Source organism: Balaenoptera ricei, chromosome 9, assembly GCF_028023285.1.
Source record: "Balaenoptera ricei isolate mBalRic1 chromosome 9, mBalRic1.hap2, whole genome shotgun sequence".
NCBI classification, from domain to species: Eukaryota; Metazoa; Chordata; class Mammalia; order Artiodactyla; family Balaenopteridae; genus Balaenoptera; species Balaenoptera ricei.
Genome location: NC_082647.1, coordinates 38236258 through 38252790, shown reverse-complemented (window position 1 = coordinate 38252790; position 16533 = coordinate 38236258). Strand labels below are relative to the sequence as shown.

The 16533-nt window shown below is 37.8% G+C and overlaps 1 protein-coding gene across 3 annotated transcripts in view; it reads right to left on the bottom strand.

Annotated features, from left to right (window-relative positions):
• DOCK4 (dedicator of cytokinesis 4) overlaps positions 1 to 16533 on the bottom strand; it is a 492329-nt gene that overhangs the window by 47497 nt on the left and 428299 nt on the right. For all 3 annotated transcript variants that reach the window (XR_009505001.1, XM_059933591.1, XM_059933592.1), the window contains exons 31-35: positions 12162 to 12310; positions 10373 to 10458; positions 5246 to 5341; positions 4306 to 4366; positions 105 to 198 (exon numbers count right to left, since the gene is read on the bottom strand). Coding sequence is in view for 2 of the 3 variants with exons in the window: in XM_059933591.1 (XP_059789574.1) it covers positions 105 to 198; positions 4306 to 4366; positions 5246 to 5341; positions 10373 to 10458; positions 12162 to 12310 (486 nt within the window). In the remaining variant the exon portion in view is untranslated. The remainder of the gene's footprint in view (positions 1 to 104; positions 199 to 4305; positions 4367 to 5245; positions 5342 to 10372; positions 10459 to 12161; positions 12311 to 16533) is intronic.

The following is a 16533-nucleotide window of genomic DNA, read 5'->3' as shown; positions in this document are numbered from 1 at the left end:
ATGCTTGAGTCCTCAGCTCTAATTAAAAAAACAGAGGAGTTATTATTTTTAATATACCAGTGACCTGCCCACTTCCCCCAACCTGAGCCAAAAGACACAATTACCTGTGAAGTTCTGTGCTTTGAGGTGCAGATCGTAGAGTTTGTGGATATAGCGTATATACATCTCTTCCTTGTTCAGTTCAGTCTTATAGAAGTTCTATAAAAAAGAGTACAAGCATGGATAATTCCTCAACAATTAGGTTGGCAAGTATCTGCTTTTTACTCTGCTTGAAGTTTGATATCTTGAACCAAGAGAACAGATGAATTTTTCTGTATAAATGTCTTTAAAAAATTAAGTAAGGAGACCCAGTGACATATTTTTAACTCAGCGCTGTCTGTATTAAACATTACCTATCATTTATTGAATAGGCTGGTGATTCCTGGGGGGATGTTATTACCACTGATTCACATTTCATTTGTTACTTTCTGTTGTTTTTTGTTAGTTTAACTGCCAGTGGACAATCAGCCTATTCAACTAAAAATATTAAAAATATGTAAGACATTAACCTGTTTATTAAATTTGATCATGGATAGTCAAAGGATAATTTCTTTAATTTTAAACTTATTTTATTTTAAAGGTTTCCAGTTTATGACTATAACATAAAGGCATTAATAAGAGATTTAATTTCAAATTACTGTTACAGGGCCATGCTTATTGAAAATATTTGGTTTATTAAAAAAAGGTATCTGGATCTTATTAAACTTCTCTAAAATGTTTTAACATTTGTCGCCAAAAACTCAACTCTGACTTACCTGGACACATTACGTTGCCATTTTAAAGGTACACTTTATAGGAATCCACATACACTTCTTTACCACATTAGACGGTACATTAGTCCTCACTGAACTTAGTAAACATACGAGCAAAAGTGTAAGAAGCTGGAGTCCAGCAAAAGCACGATGCTGTGAGACTCTATATAAGGCAATTTTAGAAAGCAGATCATTGTACATTATGAAATCCCTGCTTAAGCCATCTGAACTGCTATCATTACTACTGCTGTTGTTATTTTGACAGATGCTACTTGGTGTGTAGAAGAAGGGAAAATGAATAGTGATGGGGGGATAAATCTGCTGACTTGAAGGAGTGACAGGTTTTTCTAAGGGGGAAAGGCCAGGAATTCTAAACGTTTTTGGAGTTGATTAGCTAGAGAGGTGCTTTGGTAATGGACCAAACTAGCCAATGTGGCTGCTTAAATTGTACTTGGGCTCAAAGCCTGAGGAACTTCTGTCAATGTACCTTCTGGTCACTACCTAACAGGTGTCCATTCTTCAGTATGAGGACTCTTCTAACCTCGAGACACTGACATTGAGTTGAACGCATCATAAAAAATATTTTTTTCCAATTTATACCATTATCCTTCCCCTTTTCGTCTTGTGTCTTGTAGATCTTGGCATTCTTTAAAAAGCTATGTAAACAATGCTCTTCATATCTCTATTATAACCAAAATCATTTTAATTAGCAAGAATTGTTGTACCATAAACATAAATTTAACAACCTCATAGCAGGCTTTTATGTTATTAAAGGATAATTTGTTCTAATAGCTTTCTGGTAAGAAGCAGATTTCTTTGGGAACCAAATAAGTCATCACTCTGTAAATGAATAGTTCTTGAAAAAAAAGAAAAGCTCTCTCCAGTCAGCAGATGAGAATCTTTCACATATGTCTGGCAAAACTAGTGACACAAAGAACAAAACAATAATTACATTTCCTTGTATTAGTCATGTCAAAGATTACCCATTTTTACCAGCCTAATACTACAGTTTAACTCTGATCTTGTAAAGAAAGCCAGAGCTCTCCTGAAGACAATCTGGAATTGATCTTTCCAAAAAGTTAAGAAAAAACTCTAGGAGGGAGTGAGTGGTTAAAGAGAACCATATTGCAGCTAGAAATCAAAAACTTTCCATATGCAATAGAAGCTAAAAAGATTAGCTTCAAAGTTATATATTTTGTCCTTTAATAATAAGTAGTCGGGTGCTGGTTGAAATTAGAACAGCTTTCAAAACGTTAGCATTTTCTATACGGATATTCTTTTTTCTTAAATTAAATTTATTTATTTTTGGCTGCGTTGGTTCTTTGTTGCTGCGCGCGGGCTTTCTCCAGTTGTGGCGAGCGGGGGCTACTCTTTGTTGCGGTGCTCAGGCTTCTCATTGCGGTGGCTTCTCTTGTTGTGGAGCACAGGCTCTAGGGTGCGTGGGCTTCAGTAGTTGCGGCACACGGGCTCAGTAGTTGTGGCTCGCGGGCTCTAGAGCGCAGGCTCAGTAGTTGTGGTGCATGGACTTGTGGTGCACGCTCCATGGCATGTGGGATCTTCCAGGACCAGGGCTCAAACCCATGTCCCCTGCATTGGCTGATGGACTCTTAACCACTGCGCCACCAGGGAAGTCTGATAAGGACTATTCTTGGTCAGTACAAAACTAGCAAGATAAATTCACTGTCTCAAGTGGATATTGATGGGGCCACTGATTTTATTTATTAATTCTCTGGCTTATTTCTACTGGGAAACTAGAATAAACATATTTAGGTGGGAAGTATTCATTCTTTCATCCGAGGAAATGATCTCTCCTGTTATACGGGTTGAGGAAATGAACCTAGGGTCTACATTTATTTGTGTACCTCTAAACAGAGGGCGCTGTGAAAGGAGATGGAGACAATGGAAGACGATTCCTTTGGAAAAAGGTAAAGGCTTTTCTTTGAGGCTATTTATGAGACTTTGTGTTTGGAGTTGGGGTAGAGCCAAGATTAAGGAGATAAACTGAGAAAACCTGAAGCTGACAGAGCACTTGGCTTTTCTCCCCAAATACTGATGTACAAGCAGGGACGTGGAAGGAGATCAGGCTGAGGGGTGAAAGGCTGGCAAAAAGCTGGGAAAGCACAGAAAGGAAATTTAAAAGTGGAAATGACTGTGCTCAAGGTTAGAAATAAGTGCTAAGAGGAGAGATAATGGGTTGACCCAGTGAGCTTGGCCTGATGGCCTGCAGGTTACTGTTGGGTCTGATGATAAAAATTACAGAAGAAACTGCGTAACAAGAGGTGGCCTGATAGAGGATGCTCAGGTCTTACTATTTTTAGCAACTGATATTGGAGGTAGAGGTGTAACAATTAAATGTAAAAATGAAGAGGAAGTGGTAGGCGTGGTAAAAAGGATAAAGTCATATACTCAGAGATGTAGTACAGTGAGAAAACAAATTAGGGAAACAGATTAAAAAGACAGTCATAAGAAAGCGAAAAATCCTGAGCTCTGAAGAGGGGCTGTGAGGGGAACAAACAAAACAAAACAAAAAAACCTGAAATCGATGAGCTAAGACAGGACAGAATCAGAATGGGGGACAAAACAAATTATAAGGTGCAGACAAATAGAGAAAAAAAGGCATGTGAGAGACTCATGTGGGTCAGAGTAAGAATTAGAATTCTGTCTGTGCAAGTACTTAGAATAGATGGTGAAGTTTCACCTATTCTGCAAAACAAGAAAAACAAACCATGATATTCACTAATTTAGAACCAAAGCAGTCACAACACATTCCTGTATTTTAAATCTGATTAAGGTAAATTATCAAGAGCATCAATTTATACTATATTAAAATTTGAAAAAAGGAATGTGAATGTATAATCCTTCTTTTGCTCTGTAGGGAGAATACCATTCCATTTGATAATTAGTTATGAGACATTTCATTACAAATTTTGTGGTCCTAGAACTGTTCTGGTGTAGCCTGTTATCCTTACCCAATATTTATTTTTATTCTCAAAAACGTCTTGTTTGGGTGAGAAATTATGTGGCCATCCTAGTTATAATCCACAACTTAACAACAGCGGTATTATGGATTTAATTTGCAAAGAAGCTAGAGAGTGAGAATTCATGTGCTAAATAGGAAACTGTCATTTGTTCAGAAAAGAACATTCATATTTACTAAAACCTAGAATACATATAAGAAGGGCAGAAAGAAACTGTCTACACAAAAGTGAAAAGACTTTTCTCCAGGGACATCATGCTTTTCCCTAGCAGAGCAACAAAAGACTCCAGGGCAGAGGAGCGATGCAACAGGAGAAGCCTGGCATCACTCTGGGATCTTACAGTGGGAACATTCTGCAGTGTTCGAAGCTCGGAATTTTCTGGCATTTAATTCAACCTGAAGCAAAAACACTTCTAAACTCTTCTAAGAAACACCCAGATAAAGACACATGGTGGCTGAAAAACAAACAAAACGCAGTATTTCTGTGAAAAAGCAAACGTTAGGATATAAGGAGGAAAAGGGAAATTGTTTACGAACCAGGAGGCTCACGGTGCAGCCAATCTTTTTGCCATCTACCTCGCCCATTTTCATGCAGTCCCTAAAAACAAAAAAGCAGGAGTCAGAACTCAGAACTTCCTTCCTAGGGGCAAACACGGTTTGTTCTTTTAGGGAGAAAAAAAAAAAAAGGAACTGTCAGAGACTAGAGGCAATTTGCAAGTTGCTGTGCAGATGAAGGCTCAGCAGAATAGAGGCGGTGCCCCAGGAAGCGTGAGCTTGGGAGAGGCTGGGGAGGGGGGCGGTCAGACCCTCCTGAGCACCAGTATCGCTGAGAATTTCACCGCGGGGTGGGGGTGGGGGGGTGGCTCCAGGAAGAGGAGGAGTGAAGGTGTGTTATTACACACCTCTTACTTGGGGTGAGAAGGATCTGCTAAGCCTGGCCATCAGCAGTGAGAATGAAGCGTTTATTCTTAAAACACCATGCGTTTAAGTGGGATGAACTGCTTCAACAGTTTAGATCATTTCAAAATCAAAAAATGATGTCTCTGAAAGCTAACGGTGTGAGTTTCATCCCCCCTCTCCTTTTATAAGAAAGCAGCATGGTTGTACAATTGTCTGTTTCACTGTCGTCACCCTAAGATGAATGGATCTACTGGTTCTAACGGGTGAGTCTAAACACCAAGGGAAAAAAAAAAAAAAAAGATTTCTTTAATAACAGGACTCTCTCAATTCACTGAGACTTTAAAAGAACTGTCAAAACCCGCAAAACAAAACATAAAAAAGGAAAAACGAAGAAAAAACTCTGAACCAGCTAGTTAGAAGTCTGTTATTTTACTGCTCAAGGTTCCACGGTCTGATTATCAATTCTTTGAGTGATTAACTCAAGGGCAATGTCTGACTGTATTCTAACTCTCTGACTTTCTAAGTGGAGCGCAGCATATCTGGAAAACCGGGAGGGCGGGGGGTGGGCTCCGCTTACCTGTAATCTAACAACCTCTCCATTAGACGAGTTACAGTGGCGATTAATGAAACACCACTCTCCCTCCATGTTTCCCGCTCAATTTTCTTTAGTAGACTGGAAAAGAAAGAACCCAGGGGATTTTCAACATTTATTTTTATCAGTCACCATGACAACCATTTTACTTTCATCAATACCTTAAATGCCTTAGCAACCACTGCAACATCTCACAAGTAGCACAATTTGCAAACAATGTCTTACCTAGGATAGGGACCAAATAGTGGAATTCTAATCCAGGAAGCATTGACAAAGCAAATTGATTTTCATTATCCAAGTCATCAAATACGAACACATGCATATAAATCATATTTTCAAAATATGCAAGCACCTCACAGCTCAAAGACATTGTTTCCTAGCTTCTCTCTTCCACTAACAGAGGCTTGCGCCTCACCACACCAAACCACACTGCGAAAAGCGAAAACAGGAGTGCCTCTAAGTTTACTTTTAAATAAGATCTTGTTTTATTCACATAAAAATGTTTTCCTACCTCTCAGTGGAATGCATCTTCATCCAAGCAATTTTACTGCAATGCAACTGCTACAGGAAAATCCTTGTACAGACGGTATGACGTTTTGCATTTTTTCCTTTCACTTAACATTTGCCCACTCAATACATATTGTACTATCTGTGCACTCACTCAACAGTTTCATTCATTTTGTCATTAATCACAGAGGATTTTCTATGTGGTTGTTACAGCAGATTGATGACAAGTACCGAACCACATCTCTCCTCCTACATCTTCCCTAATCTTAAGCACCTCGGAGCAGAGGCACTGCTATGTAAACACAAAACAATAACAATCATAATAATTAGGATCTGTTTTACTTTGACTCCCACCTCTCGGCAAATTAACCATATACTTGGCAAAAACCTTTACGACAGAACTTTCCCCAAAAGAAAAAAGTAAGAACATAGGCATGACAATATGAGGATACTTTGCCCTCCTAAATTTAATGATCATTATTTCTAAAATGTTGTTTCCCTTTCATCTTGGTTTCAGGAATAACATAGAGAGAAACCATTTCGTACAAGTACCATCTCAGCCTATCCTATACTGTGCTTAGTAGAAAAAAAGCTATTTTGTCAAAGCTGTTTTTTTTGCTCTGTGGCTACGTTCTCTCTCAATCTTCCTTCCCACTCCCCACTGCTTCTTCTTGCTATTACCATTCCAGTGCCCAGCCCTCTGTCCTATCTCCTCATCTGGTGCCTATGCATCCCTGATCATTTGTTTTTCTTGTTTATTCTGAACTGTCTCCTAGATTAAGGAGGAGGAAGAGGGGAAGAAATAGCGCATGAAGGGATGGAACTTGCCTGACTAATCCCCCAGGGAAAGGTCCCCTAGTTTGTTCTAAATGTGTTTTCTTTTAAAAAGCCTCCGAGAAGCACCTGTTTCAAGCTTAAATGCCAAACTGGTATTGAACCAAGTACTCAAATGAAAATCTGCCTGCCAAAGCAATGCAGGATGATGGAGAAATCTTCCCAAGTGACAGCCCACACCTCATATACTTTAGAGGCTGAAAAACAAAGAACTCAAGTTAGGTAATAATTCTAAAAATATATAGAGACTTCTTTTATAGGCATGAGTTTCATTAATTTGCACAGCCTCTGGCTGCAGTAAGAAATCTGAGCTACAGAATCCTCTTGTAAAAAGAGTCACAGCTCTGCAGAGCCTGTTTCCTTGACTAACTCAAGACCCAAATATCAGTACCAAGCCTAGAACCCAGTTCATCTGCTTTCTCGGCCAGGCTAGTTCTTTCTGTGGGGAAGCTTGCCCTCCCCGTTTACCTGATACACATTGATAAGGAGAAGCTATCAGACAAGAAGAGAAGAGTCTCTCTAGGTAACTTGGGTGACACTGATCTATAATTTGGTATATTTCTATTTGGCCTATAATCATGCTCATGTGCCCATGGTGAGCACACAGGGAACTCACCTAATCACAGTGAAAGGTGATTTCTTCTTTTTTTTTTGAGGCACTAAAATGATAAATGGTTGCTACATGAACTAATGCACTAGACTTTACATACATGTCAAAAGAGCATTAACGATGCATCATTCTTTTCTAATGTTTTTAAACCATTTTTAAAAACTGAAGTATAGTTGAGTTACAATGTTGTATTAGTCTCAGGTGTACAGCAAAGTGATTCAGTTATATATACACATATATATGTATATACATTCATTCTCAGATTCTTTTTCATTATAGGTTATTACAACACATTGAATATAGTTCCCTGTGCTATACAGTAGGTCCTTGTTTCTATTTCATATATAGAAGTGTGTCTATGTTAATCCCAAACTCCTAATTTATCTCCCCCCCTACTCCAAGGTGATTTCTTATTGCTAATTGATAGGCAATGGGACCCCATAACATTGAAGAGCAGGATAAGTCACGGTCCCGCAGGATGACACACTGCCCGACAGGCTTTTACTCTGTGAAGGAATATGAAGGGTGTAGAATTTGACCCTCAGTCTACCTCTCTCTGTATCGTAACAGGATTGTGTGGAGGCCAGCACTTATATGAAACACCTGTGTCTGTGCACACTCTTCTTAATCCAGAGAGAAGAGTTAGATACCTAAGTATGTGCTACATAGCTAATCCTCTGTCTGCAAACTATAATTAAATGTGTGATCACTAAACAAAGATCCATGAGATGATTTGGAGTCTTACTGAATTATTTAGAGCAACACACGATAGAGCACAGTAAAGGACTGAGGTGGAGGTTACCTCTTCCGGAAAGCCCCTTTAGAACCCCCGAGGCTACTGGTACCCCACTGTGTGCTCCTACAGCACGGTCACTGCTGCATCGTCAGCCTTAGAAGAGCACCTAGCACAGGGAGATGCTCAATAAATGAAGCTGAATGAGTGAATGAAGTGAATCCAGGGAAGCAGAATTTCATTCTGATGCCTTATTCTGAACATCACATGGACGGCAATGATCCACAACTTCAGCATTATCAAAAACAATCAATCCCGACCCCTGTTTACTTCAAAAAGATGTAGTGTGGGTAAATGCAGATAACGTGAGGGTCAGCGAAAGATGAGTTCTTAGGAAGGAAGTTACTATATAAATTTACAGTCTCATTCTAAGGAGGCTATTTTGGCAAGCACATACTACATTTTCAGGAAGCAGTGAGCTCCTTTCAGCTTCTGAACAAATTTTAAGAAGTTTTAGACATGAAATACAGAGAACAAATGAGAATCTGTACCATAGTGGCATGTGTTCCTAATTCATAATGTGTGCAGTGACTCACTGTGATTATACTAATTCATTGTGATTTCTATTGCCAAAAAAGCATTTTATTGTTTCCTGAAATATAGTTGGATTTTCACTTTCTTTTCTGAGCCCAGGTAGTAATGAAAGAAAAATATTTATCGTAATATTTCTAGTACTATTGTTAAAAATCAACAAAAGAATAAAAATCTCCATTGAATGAATCAGGCACCTTAAAATAGTCTAATTATAGAGGCTTAATATTCTAATTATTGGTTTGATTTTAATGTCAAGGTACATCTTCTATTTCAAAGCCATATTTACACACAAGCAATCCAAACTGCATGCTATCAGGCCTTTATTAAAGTCGATAAGAGGCACTATGGAGCTATGTGAGTGTTTATTAATCTTGTGAATTTATCATAAATAATTAATCACAAATCTCAAGAGATTCATTTCACTGAGTGCTTTCTCATTTTAGTTCTTTGTTCAAACCAAGGACTAGTAACTGAACTGAGAGTGGTTTTCAAAAGCAATTTATTATATTGGATGAGGTTTTAATCAGAATTCTTGCTAAACTCCAGCTGTCGTGAAAGACAGATGCTTTGTACACTAGAATGAATGAGGGCTTGGTGAATAATTATTAAAAGTTCCAGTTTAATTACAGTATCAGAGGAAAATGGCGTTGTTCAGGACTCAGTACAAAGAATGTATTTTATCTACCACCACAAGAAATCTGTGTACCCCTTCTTGGCTTTTCCTTTCAATATAATTTTCTTAAAAGCTTCAAGAATGATTTTGAATCAGGCAAGTTGAAATCTATCAGTCACTAATAGTACTTTTCAAACCTATATATTAATGTATCCACTGCCCTAAATTTATGATCATAAAACGAATTACAGAATTTTGTATTTGGCTATCAGTACTAAAGCATTAATATTTAGTTTTAGGTGATACTTGGGTATAAACATAAGTAAAAGCGTATTTTGTGATAGAAAAATGTATTGCTAAATTGTTTTTGCACTTATGAAAGAACTGCAAACATTTCCCAAGCACAATGAACTGGTTCTTCCTTCAAAAAGAAACACTTCATAAGTATAAAAGGTTTGAAAATGACTAAGATCCATAGAAAGCTGTAGAAGAAACAAGTGCTAGAATTAAAATCCTAAAGCACTAGAACCTTCTTATGTATCCTCTCTGGCCATTTCACACAGTGGATGAATAAATACTTGGTGCAAGCACTTCATCTTATGATACTGATCATATTCTTTCCTTAGTAAGACAACCTCAAAGTCTCCTTACAATATTATTTCTCTATCCTCCATACAAATCCTAATCACAGAATTTACTAAAAACGACTTGCTTCTGTGATATTCTCATAAGAAACATTTAGGAAGAAATTAATAATGCTGAATGAGCAATAAGTATCGATGAATTAAATCAATTGTTGAAGAACAGATGCAAACTAGGTTAACTTTCCCAACAGCAAATCAACCAAGGATATCTCGCTTCGGAAAGCACTGTGTACAAACACGACAATCACACCACTATTGTGTCTTTTCCTCTCCCACTCTTAACCCTGTTTAAAATCATTATCTTGCAGCCCCAGTTTAAAAATTATTAGGCATGAAAAGAGTGGAATTTGTTATATAACACTTGTGACCTGCCGTAATCAGAGATTAACACAAGGAGATACGTCTAATCATCAACATAACAAGATCCATTTGCCAGTTAAGCAATTATCCTTTATTTCACACTCCACAAAGACAAAGCACTCCTGGGAGACCCAAGCTGTCTTTGTAGCTCTCAGCTGCTTAGCACTGACACCAAATCCCCGGAACAGAATCAACTTGAGATAAACACGTTACTCACATACTGTTGAAGAGCTCACGGTATGTTTCATCACCTTTGCCTTCTGACATCAGGCTGTCCAGTTTGTCAATGAGCTTGGCTTCCACCTGAAAACAGACCCAAACGTTACTCTTTCCTCCCTTTCACAAGTAGGATTTTCTAGGCATACTGAAACATATTTATTTCTGCACAGGAAAAAGCCATAGTAAATTTTGTGAAAGCGACATTATCAGCTGTGGTTAACAGGAGACACCCCCTTGGAATTCTAGGGGGCCAATTTAGATGCAGGAACATACTTCAAACTCCCGGTAGGGTAGCATGTGCTGTCGCCAAAGACTTCTATTTGTTGATTCAAACACAAATGCCTGCAGCCCAGCTTAAATGTTTGAATTCTTTATTTAGGAGCTGTAAAAACTGGCAAGTCTCTCTTTTTTTTTTTTTTTTTAAATCATGATATATATATATAAGAACATCAGCAAACTACCATATCCACAAACATTCATTTAAATCTTTGATGTGTTTTGTATCTATTTTCTTTCTCAAAACAGCTCGAGGTTACACTAAATCTTTGCTAAAGTTGAGAATTTGTCCTAACCATGTACAGATGGTAGATCCATAGACATATTCTAAGTCAGCAATAGGCAGCATGAAAGAGAAAGGACATATTTCCTGAAAACTGTAGTCAAAACATTTATATTTTCAAGAACATAAATCCTTTAGGACTTCAGTATCAGGAAGGCAGAAATAAATATCCCTCATCTGTTGGAGGCAACAGAGGAAACAGAAAATGAAGAATCTGTGCCTGGCCAGAGAGAGTTAAACAACCAGGGATAGGGAGGGATATTTGACTTTGTCAAGGGACTAAGCACAATTATTCCCTTTGAATCAAATTTCAATATGGGGATAAAGAGAAAAGGGAAGAAAAGTGGGTCTTCCCCAATACAATTTTTAAATAGCCTTTCATTCATGTATTAGCTTTCTTGAAAATAAATGCAGAGATTGATACAGATGAAATGCCATGCTTTTGGCAACAGGAGGGTCCTATGTATGCATTCAGCTTGCTTGTACAGTTGACAATCATTTCTAAGACTTGAGAAGGCCTTCATCTGGAGAAGCAAGAAGGATCCTTCACACAGGAGAGTGCACATAGGTGAGTGCAATGACTGTGTGAAGAGATAGTAGGTCTGCTGTCTCCAATAGGAGTGACTTGGCATGGTAAAAGCAGTTGATTTCTGCTATGAGAACTGGTTTTGGAATAAGAACGTCTGTCTTTCCAAAACTGGAGCAGAGCTATTAGATCCTATGTCAAAGAGAAATGTTAGGCTCATCTCCTCAGAATTGCCTTTACAACAATTTCTACTGCTTTTCCCTTTAAATTAATTCTCAATGCTTCAAGCAAAGAGCAATAAAACATACTGTGCATCAAATGTTCAGAGCTAAGCCATTCACCAAACACAATGTGCAGACAACTGAGAGGTCAATGATTTTAAGAATCATTAACCTTCTGATTCCTCTGTGGTGTATCCAGCTGGGAGCAAATAAAGTCTCTGCCAGTTCTTAAACAAAGACCCAGGAAATCACAGGAGTTTTTAGCTGAAAGGGAATGAAATGTTTTTTTTAGGGCTTCTCGGAGACCCAGGGAAACACAGTACCAGAGAGGTGTCCGAGGCTACGCAGCTTGGGAGTAGGCAGCCCAGGCTGAAATCCGGTTTGGTGCTCATTCCGCAAGTCAGAGTTGAATGCAGTGGCTCAGAGATGCTCAAAGAGACCTGAAACTCTTCCCACTGCTCTGAGGAGCACACCCGCCTACCTGTTTAAAATTGCCACTCCGCCTCTGTTCCCAGTGCATCATGTCGTGAAAAATAGGAATCATGACATTCCGGAGATCTGGCTGCGGTATCAAGGTCACTTCCAGGAAGGGGCCAATCAGGGCAGGGATGAAATGAAGCTTGTGCTCTCCTAAATTGAATACAATATTTATGTTTCAGTATATTTAGTTTTAATAAGATTTCAGAAAATTAGTATTATACAGTGTTTAAAACTGTCGTCACAAGAATACATTCAATTACAGTTGTCTCCTCAAGCAAGAAAATATTCCCCTAAACAGATATATAAACAGTAGATTTCCATATGTTAATATTTCTTCATTATTTTTAATTAAAAAACTAGGGATTTACCCTTTTCACAGTTTAAAAAAAAAGCCATAAGGTACAATTAAACATTACATAAATCATTGGGAATTGGTTATGTATACTATTGTACATTCACACATTAAAATTCTTATGCAATCATTAAAAATGAGGTTGAATAAAAAAAAAATCAGGTTGAAGAAGAATAACACAGATGAAGTTTTTCAATATAATTAACTGAAAAAGCAAGGCACTATACAGTATGCACAGGTACATCTTTCATTTAAAAAGAAAATATATATAATAGTCTAGAAGATTATATCCCCTAATACTAACCACAGTGGTTATCTCTGGGTGATGATATTACTGGTGATTTTTATATATGAAAAAAGGTGGTTCCTATCTGTATTATATAATTTTCTTGCTTTTTTATATAATAAACATACAGCCTAAATAAACATTTAAATGTTGATGCAAACAAAAAATAGAACAATTTCCTGAAAAGACTACAATGTGATAATAGTGAGCTCAAAATGGTGTTTAGCAAGTGCTCAAAGGTATGGTATCGATAATTCAGAGGAAAGGAAGGTGGAGGGTGGGCTGGACGTAGATGACTTTGTCTAGCATATGAGTGTTGAGTTCAGTCCATTACCCTAGTCATCCATGTTAAATCTCAGAGTTTCTATTTTTATAATAAGAAAACTGCATGCTATGGAAAATGTACCATGTACATTTCATGTATGTACATTACATGTATAATGTTTCATATCATGGATGAAAGCATATGATACTGAAAGCATCCACTGAAAACCCAAAGAATGAGCTCAGAAGCTGAGCAGAAGAGAGCTGGCTTCATGAAAGAGCATCATTTCTTTTTTTCTTCTTCTTTTCTACCTTTGATCTTTTGTAGTAAGTGTTGAATACATACACACAATCACACTGTTCAGAGTTATTTGTCAATTTTGGAGTTACATATCTTCACGTTAATTATCACTTTCTCTATTTTGTTTTCTGTCCTAGAAGGCATTAAGGTGGCCACAGACTTGGACATACATAAATCCAGGGTGCAAACATACAGTTTAAATTTATATTGACTTTAGAGGGGTTGTAAAAGGAAGGAGAATATGAAGGAAAGAATCTGGAAAGAGGAGAAAAATGATGGATGAGGGTCAGAGATGGGCAAACCCAAGTGGGTGTTTGTGAAGTCGCTGCGTTTTTTTGTTTTTTGTTTTTGAAGTCGCTGTGTTTTGTGACTGGAAGTGCGCTGGGATATTTCAGACGTCTTCAGAATGTGGCCCGCATCTCTTTTTCTCAATATGGGATGACACCAGGACACAATTGGCAGGCCCCTCTCTATCTGAAAGCCCCTTTACTTTACATCACTGCAGTCACATGGTCCTTTCCTCTTTTTCTGATGTTGCATCAAAAGTAACTTCATTGTTTCTTATCATCTCTAAATGACTTATACACATCCATTAAGCGTGAGGAAGAAGCTGGCTTGTAATTCTTCTTGCTTTCTTACCTTTATTTTGGACCCAGGTAATCTTTTATCTTTCCCAAGGGACTACCTAGTTTTCCTCATCAGAGCAAGAACAGTTCCTTCTTATTCATCAAAAGATATAAAAAATAAATAAAATAAACAGATTTAGAAGAAAAAGAAACTTCCTTAAGCCTACCCTTGTATATTTTCCTCCAAAACAATCAATACTTTCAAGACCAACAAACTCACTGTGGCAGAATATACAGAAACATCAATTCATAGGTCTTCTCCCTGTATCTCCCCCATCCTCCCAACATACACATTTCAAGCAGGTAACTAGCAGCCAGCATTTGCAATTCCTTTCCATAGTTATTTTTGTCAGGGCAGAAAGCAGAAGCAACCTGAACTCAATTACTCTTAGTGTCAACTGGAAAAGCCTAAACCCACTCACTGCTTATTCAAGATGTCCTGGCAAGTGAGGGGAAGAAAGAGAAAAAGGGAAGGAGATTCCTGCAGAGATGAAGGCTAGCAAGTCCTGAGATTAATGAGCCTTACACCTGTTTTGTGACCCTGCCCCAGGAGATGGCTGCAAGGCTTCAAAGTCTAGCTACAGATGCTGTGCTCCCACAGAACCACGGACTGAAGGGACTCTGTACTCAGGACAAGGGCCATCTTGGCATGTGACTAATAATGAGGAGGACCTCCCTGCTGCCTTGACACTGTGTAAGACACCAAGCTTTTGCATAGCTTTTGGGTGTGCGTGGGGAAAGGGGGATGAGAGAAGCAGGAAATACAAAATAAAATGAAAATTCCTGCCAGCCCGGATAGTACTCCTACACCTGCAATGGTGGAATGAGATTCAGAGCCACTACATTACGGATCTTTGTTTTTAATCTTTCCTGAGTCTGGCATCCTTTGACCTCTCTAACAAAGAACATCATTAGCATGCACTTATTTTATTTACCATTATTTCACTGAGTATTCTTGAATCTCTTTTTAAAAAGTGTCTTCCATTTATAGACATTTTACAATGTGATTTTCTTCTTTAAAAAATTTTTTACTATGAAAAGTCTCAAATGTACAGAAAATTACAAAGATTAGTAAAATAAATCCCCACATACCCATCATCTAGCTTCAATAATTATCAACATTTTTTTGCTAATCTTGTTTCACCTATCAACCCAACTATTTTTTTCCCCTGGGAAATTTTAAACCAAGTCAGAGACATCATAACATTCTACTTGTACAAACATCAGTAAGCATCTTTAACAGGTAGGTCATTTTATAAATATAGAATCACAATGCCTTTATCACACCTTCAAAAAAGGCAAACAGTAATTCCTCAAATTAATCTAAAACCAGCCTACATTAAAATTTTCCTGATTGTCTTAAAACATGTCATTTACAGTTGGCTTGTTTCAATCATAATGCAAACAAAATTCATATGCTCTATTTTGTAGCCTGATTTTCTAGGACAGTAGAGAAGCCATACCCACATTTAAATCATTGTGCAGAAATGTATGAGGCTAGTCTTCTTTACTGAAAACAGTTTGGGAACAAAGAATCTGTGCAACCCGTACAAGCCTTCCACCATAGAAAATTTTACTCTTATCCAATCCGCAAAGCAAAATCTTGAGCTATGTATAGCAATGGTAAAATAAACTTCATTTAGATTATTTCTTTTTAAATCACAGATTTAGTATACTTTTCCCATCTCTAATTGTCAGCCACATGGTCTTGTTTTGAAGTATTTAGGGCACCTGCTACTTGGGCTGTTGTATATTTATTCACACAGAGCAGCCTGTTAGGGAAGTATTGATTTTTCTACAGCAGTTACAAGACACTGTGTTTGCAAATGTGGAAGAGAAGCCCACTTTATATTTAGTAAGAATGTTAGTTCAACTAAAAATAGAAAGAAAAAACTTAACCTTGCAGCATGATGAATGGCAAAGGTGGGACACAGCAGTAAAGAATAACCTCTTTCTTTGTAGACTATCCTTGCAAGTACAGGTACAAACATATAAATTTTGGGGAGAAAATTCATGCCTTCCCCCCTCTCGTTTTTTATTGAGGTAACAGTGGTTTATAACATTATATGAATTTTGGGTGCACAACATTGTATTTTGACTTCTATATGCTACAGCATGCTCACCACCAGAAGTTTAGTCTGCATCCATCACCATACAGTTGACTCCCTTTCCCCATTTCACCCTCCCCCACCTCCCTTCCCCTCTGGTAACCATCAATCCATTCTCTGTATCTATGTGTTTGTTTTTGTTTCATTTTGTTTGTTCATTTATTTACTTTTAATATTCTGCATTAATGAAATCATATGGTATTCGTCATGGTCTGACTTATTTCACTTAGCATAATACCCTCAAGGTTGTCACAAATGGCAAGATTTCACCTTTCTTATGACTGAGTAGTATTCCATTGCATGTACACACAACATCTTCTTGATGCGTTCATCTGTTGATGGACACTTAGGTTGTTTCCATATCTTGGCTACTGTAAATAATGCTGTAATGAACATAGGGGTGCATATATCTTCTCAAATTAGTGTTTGTTTGTGT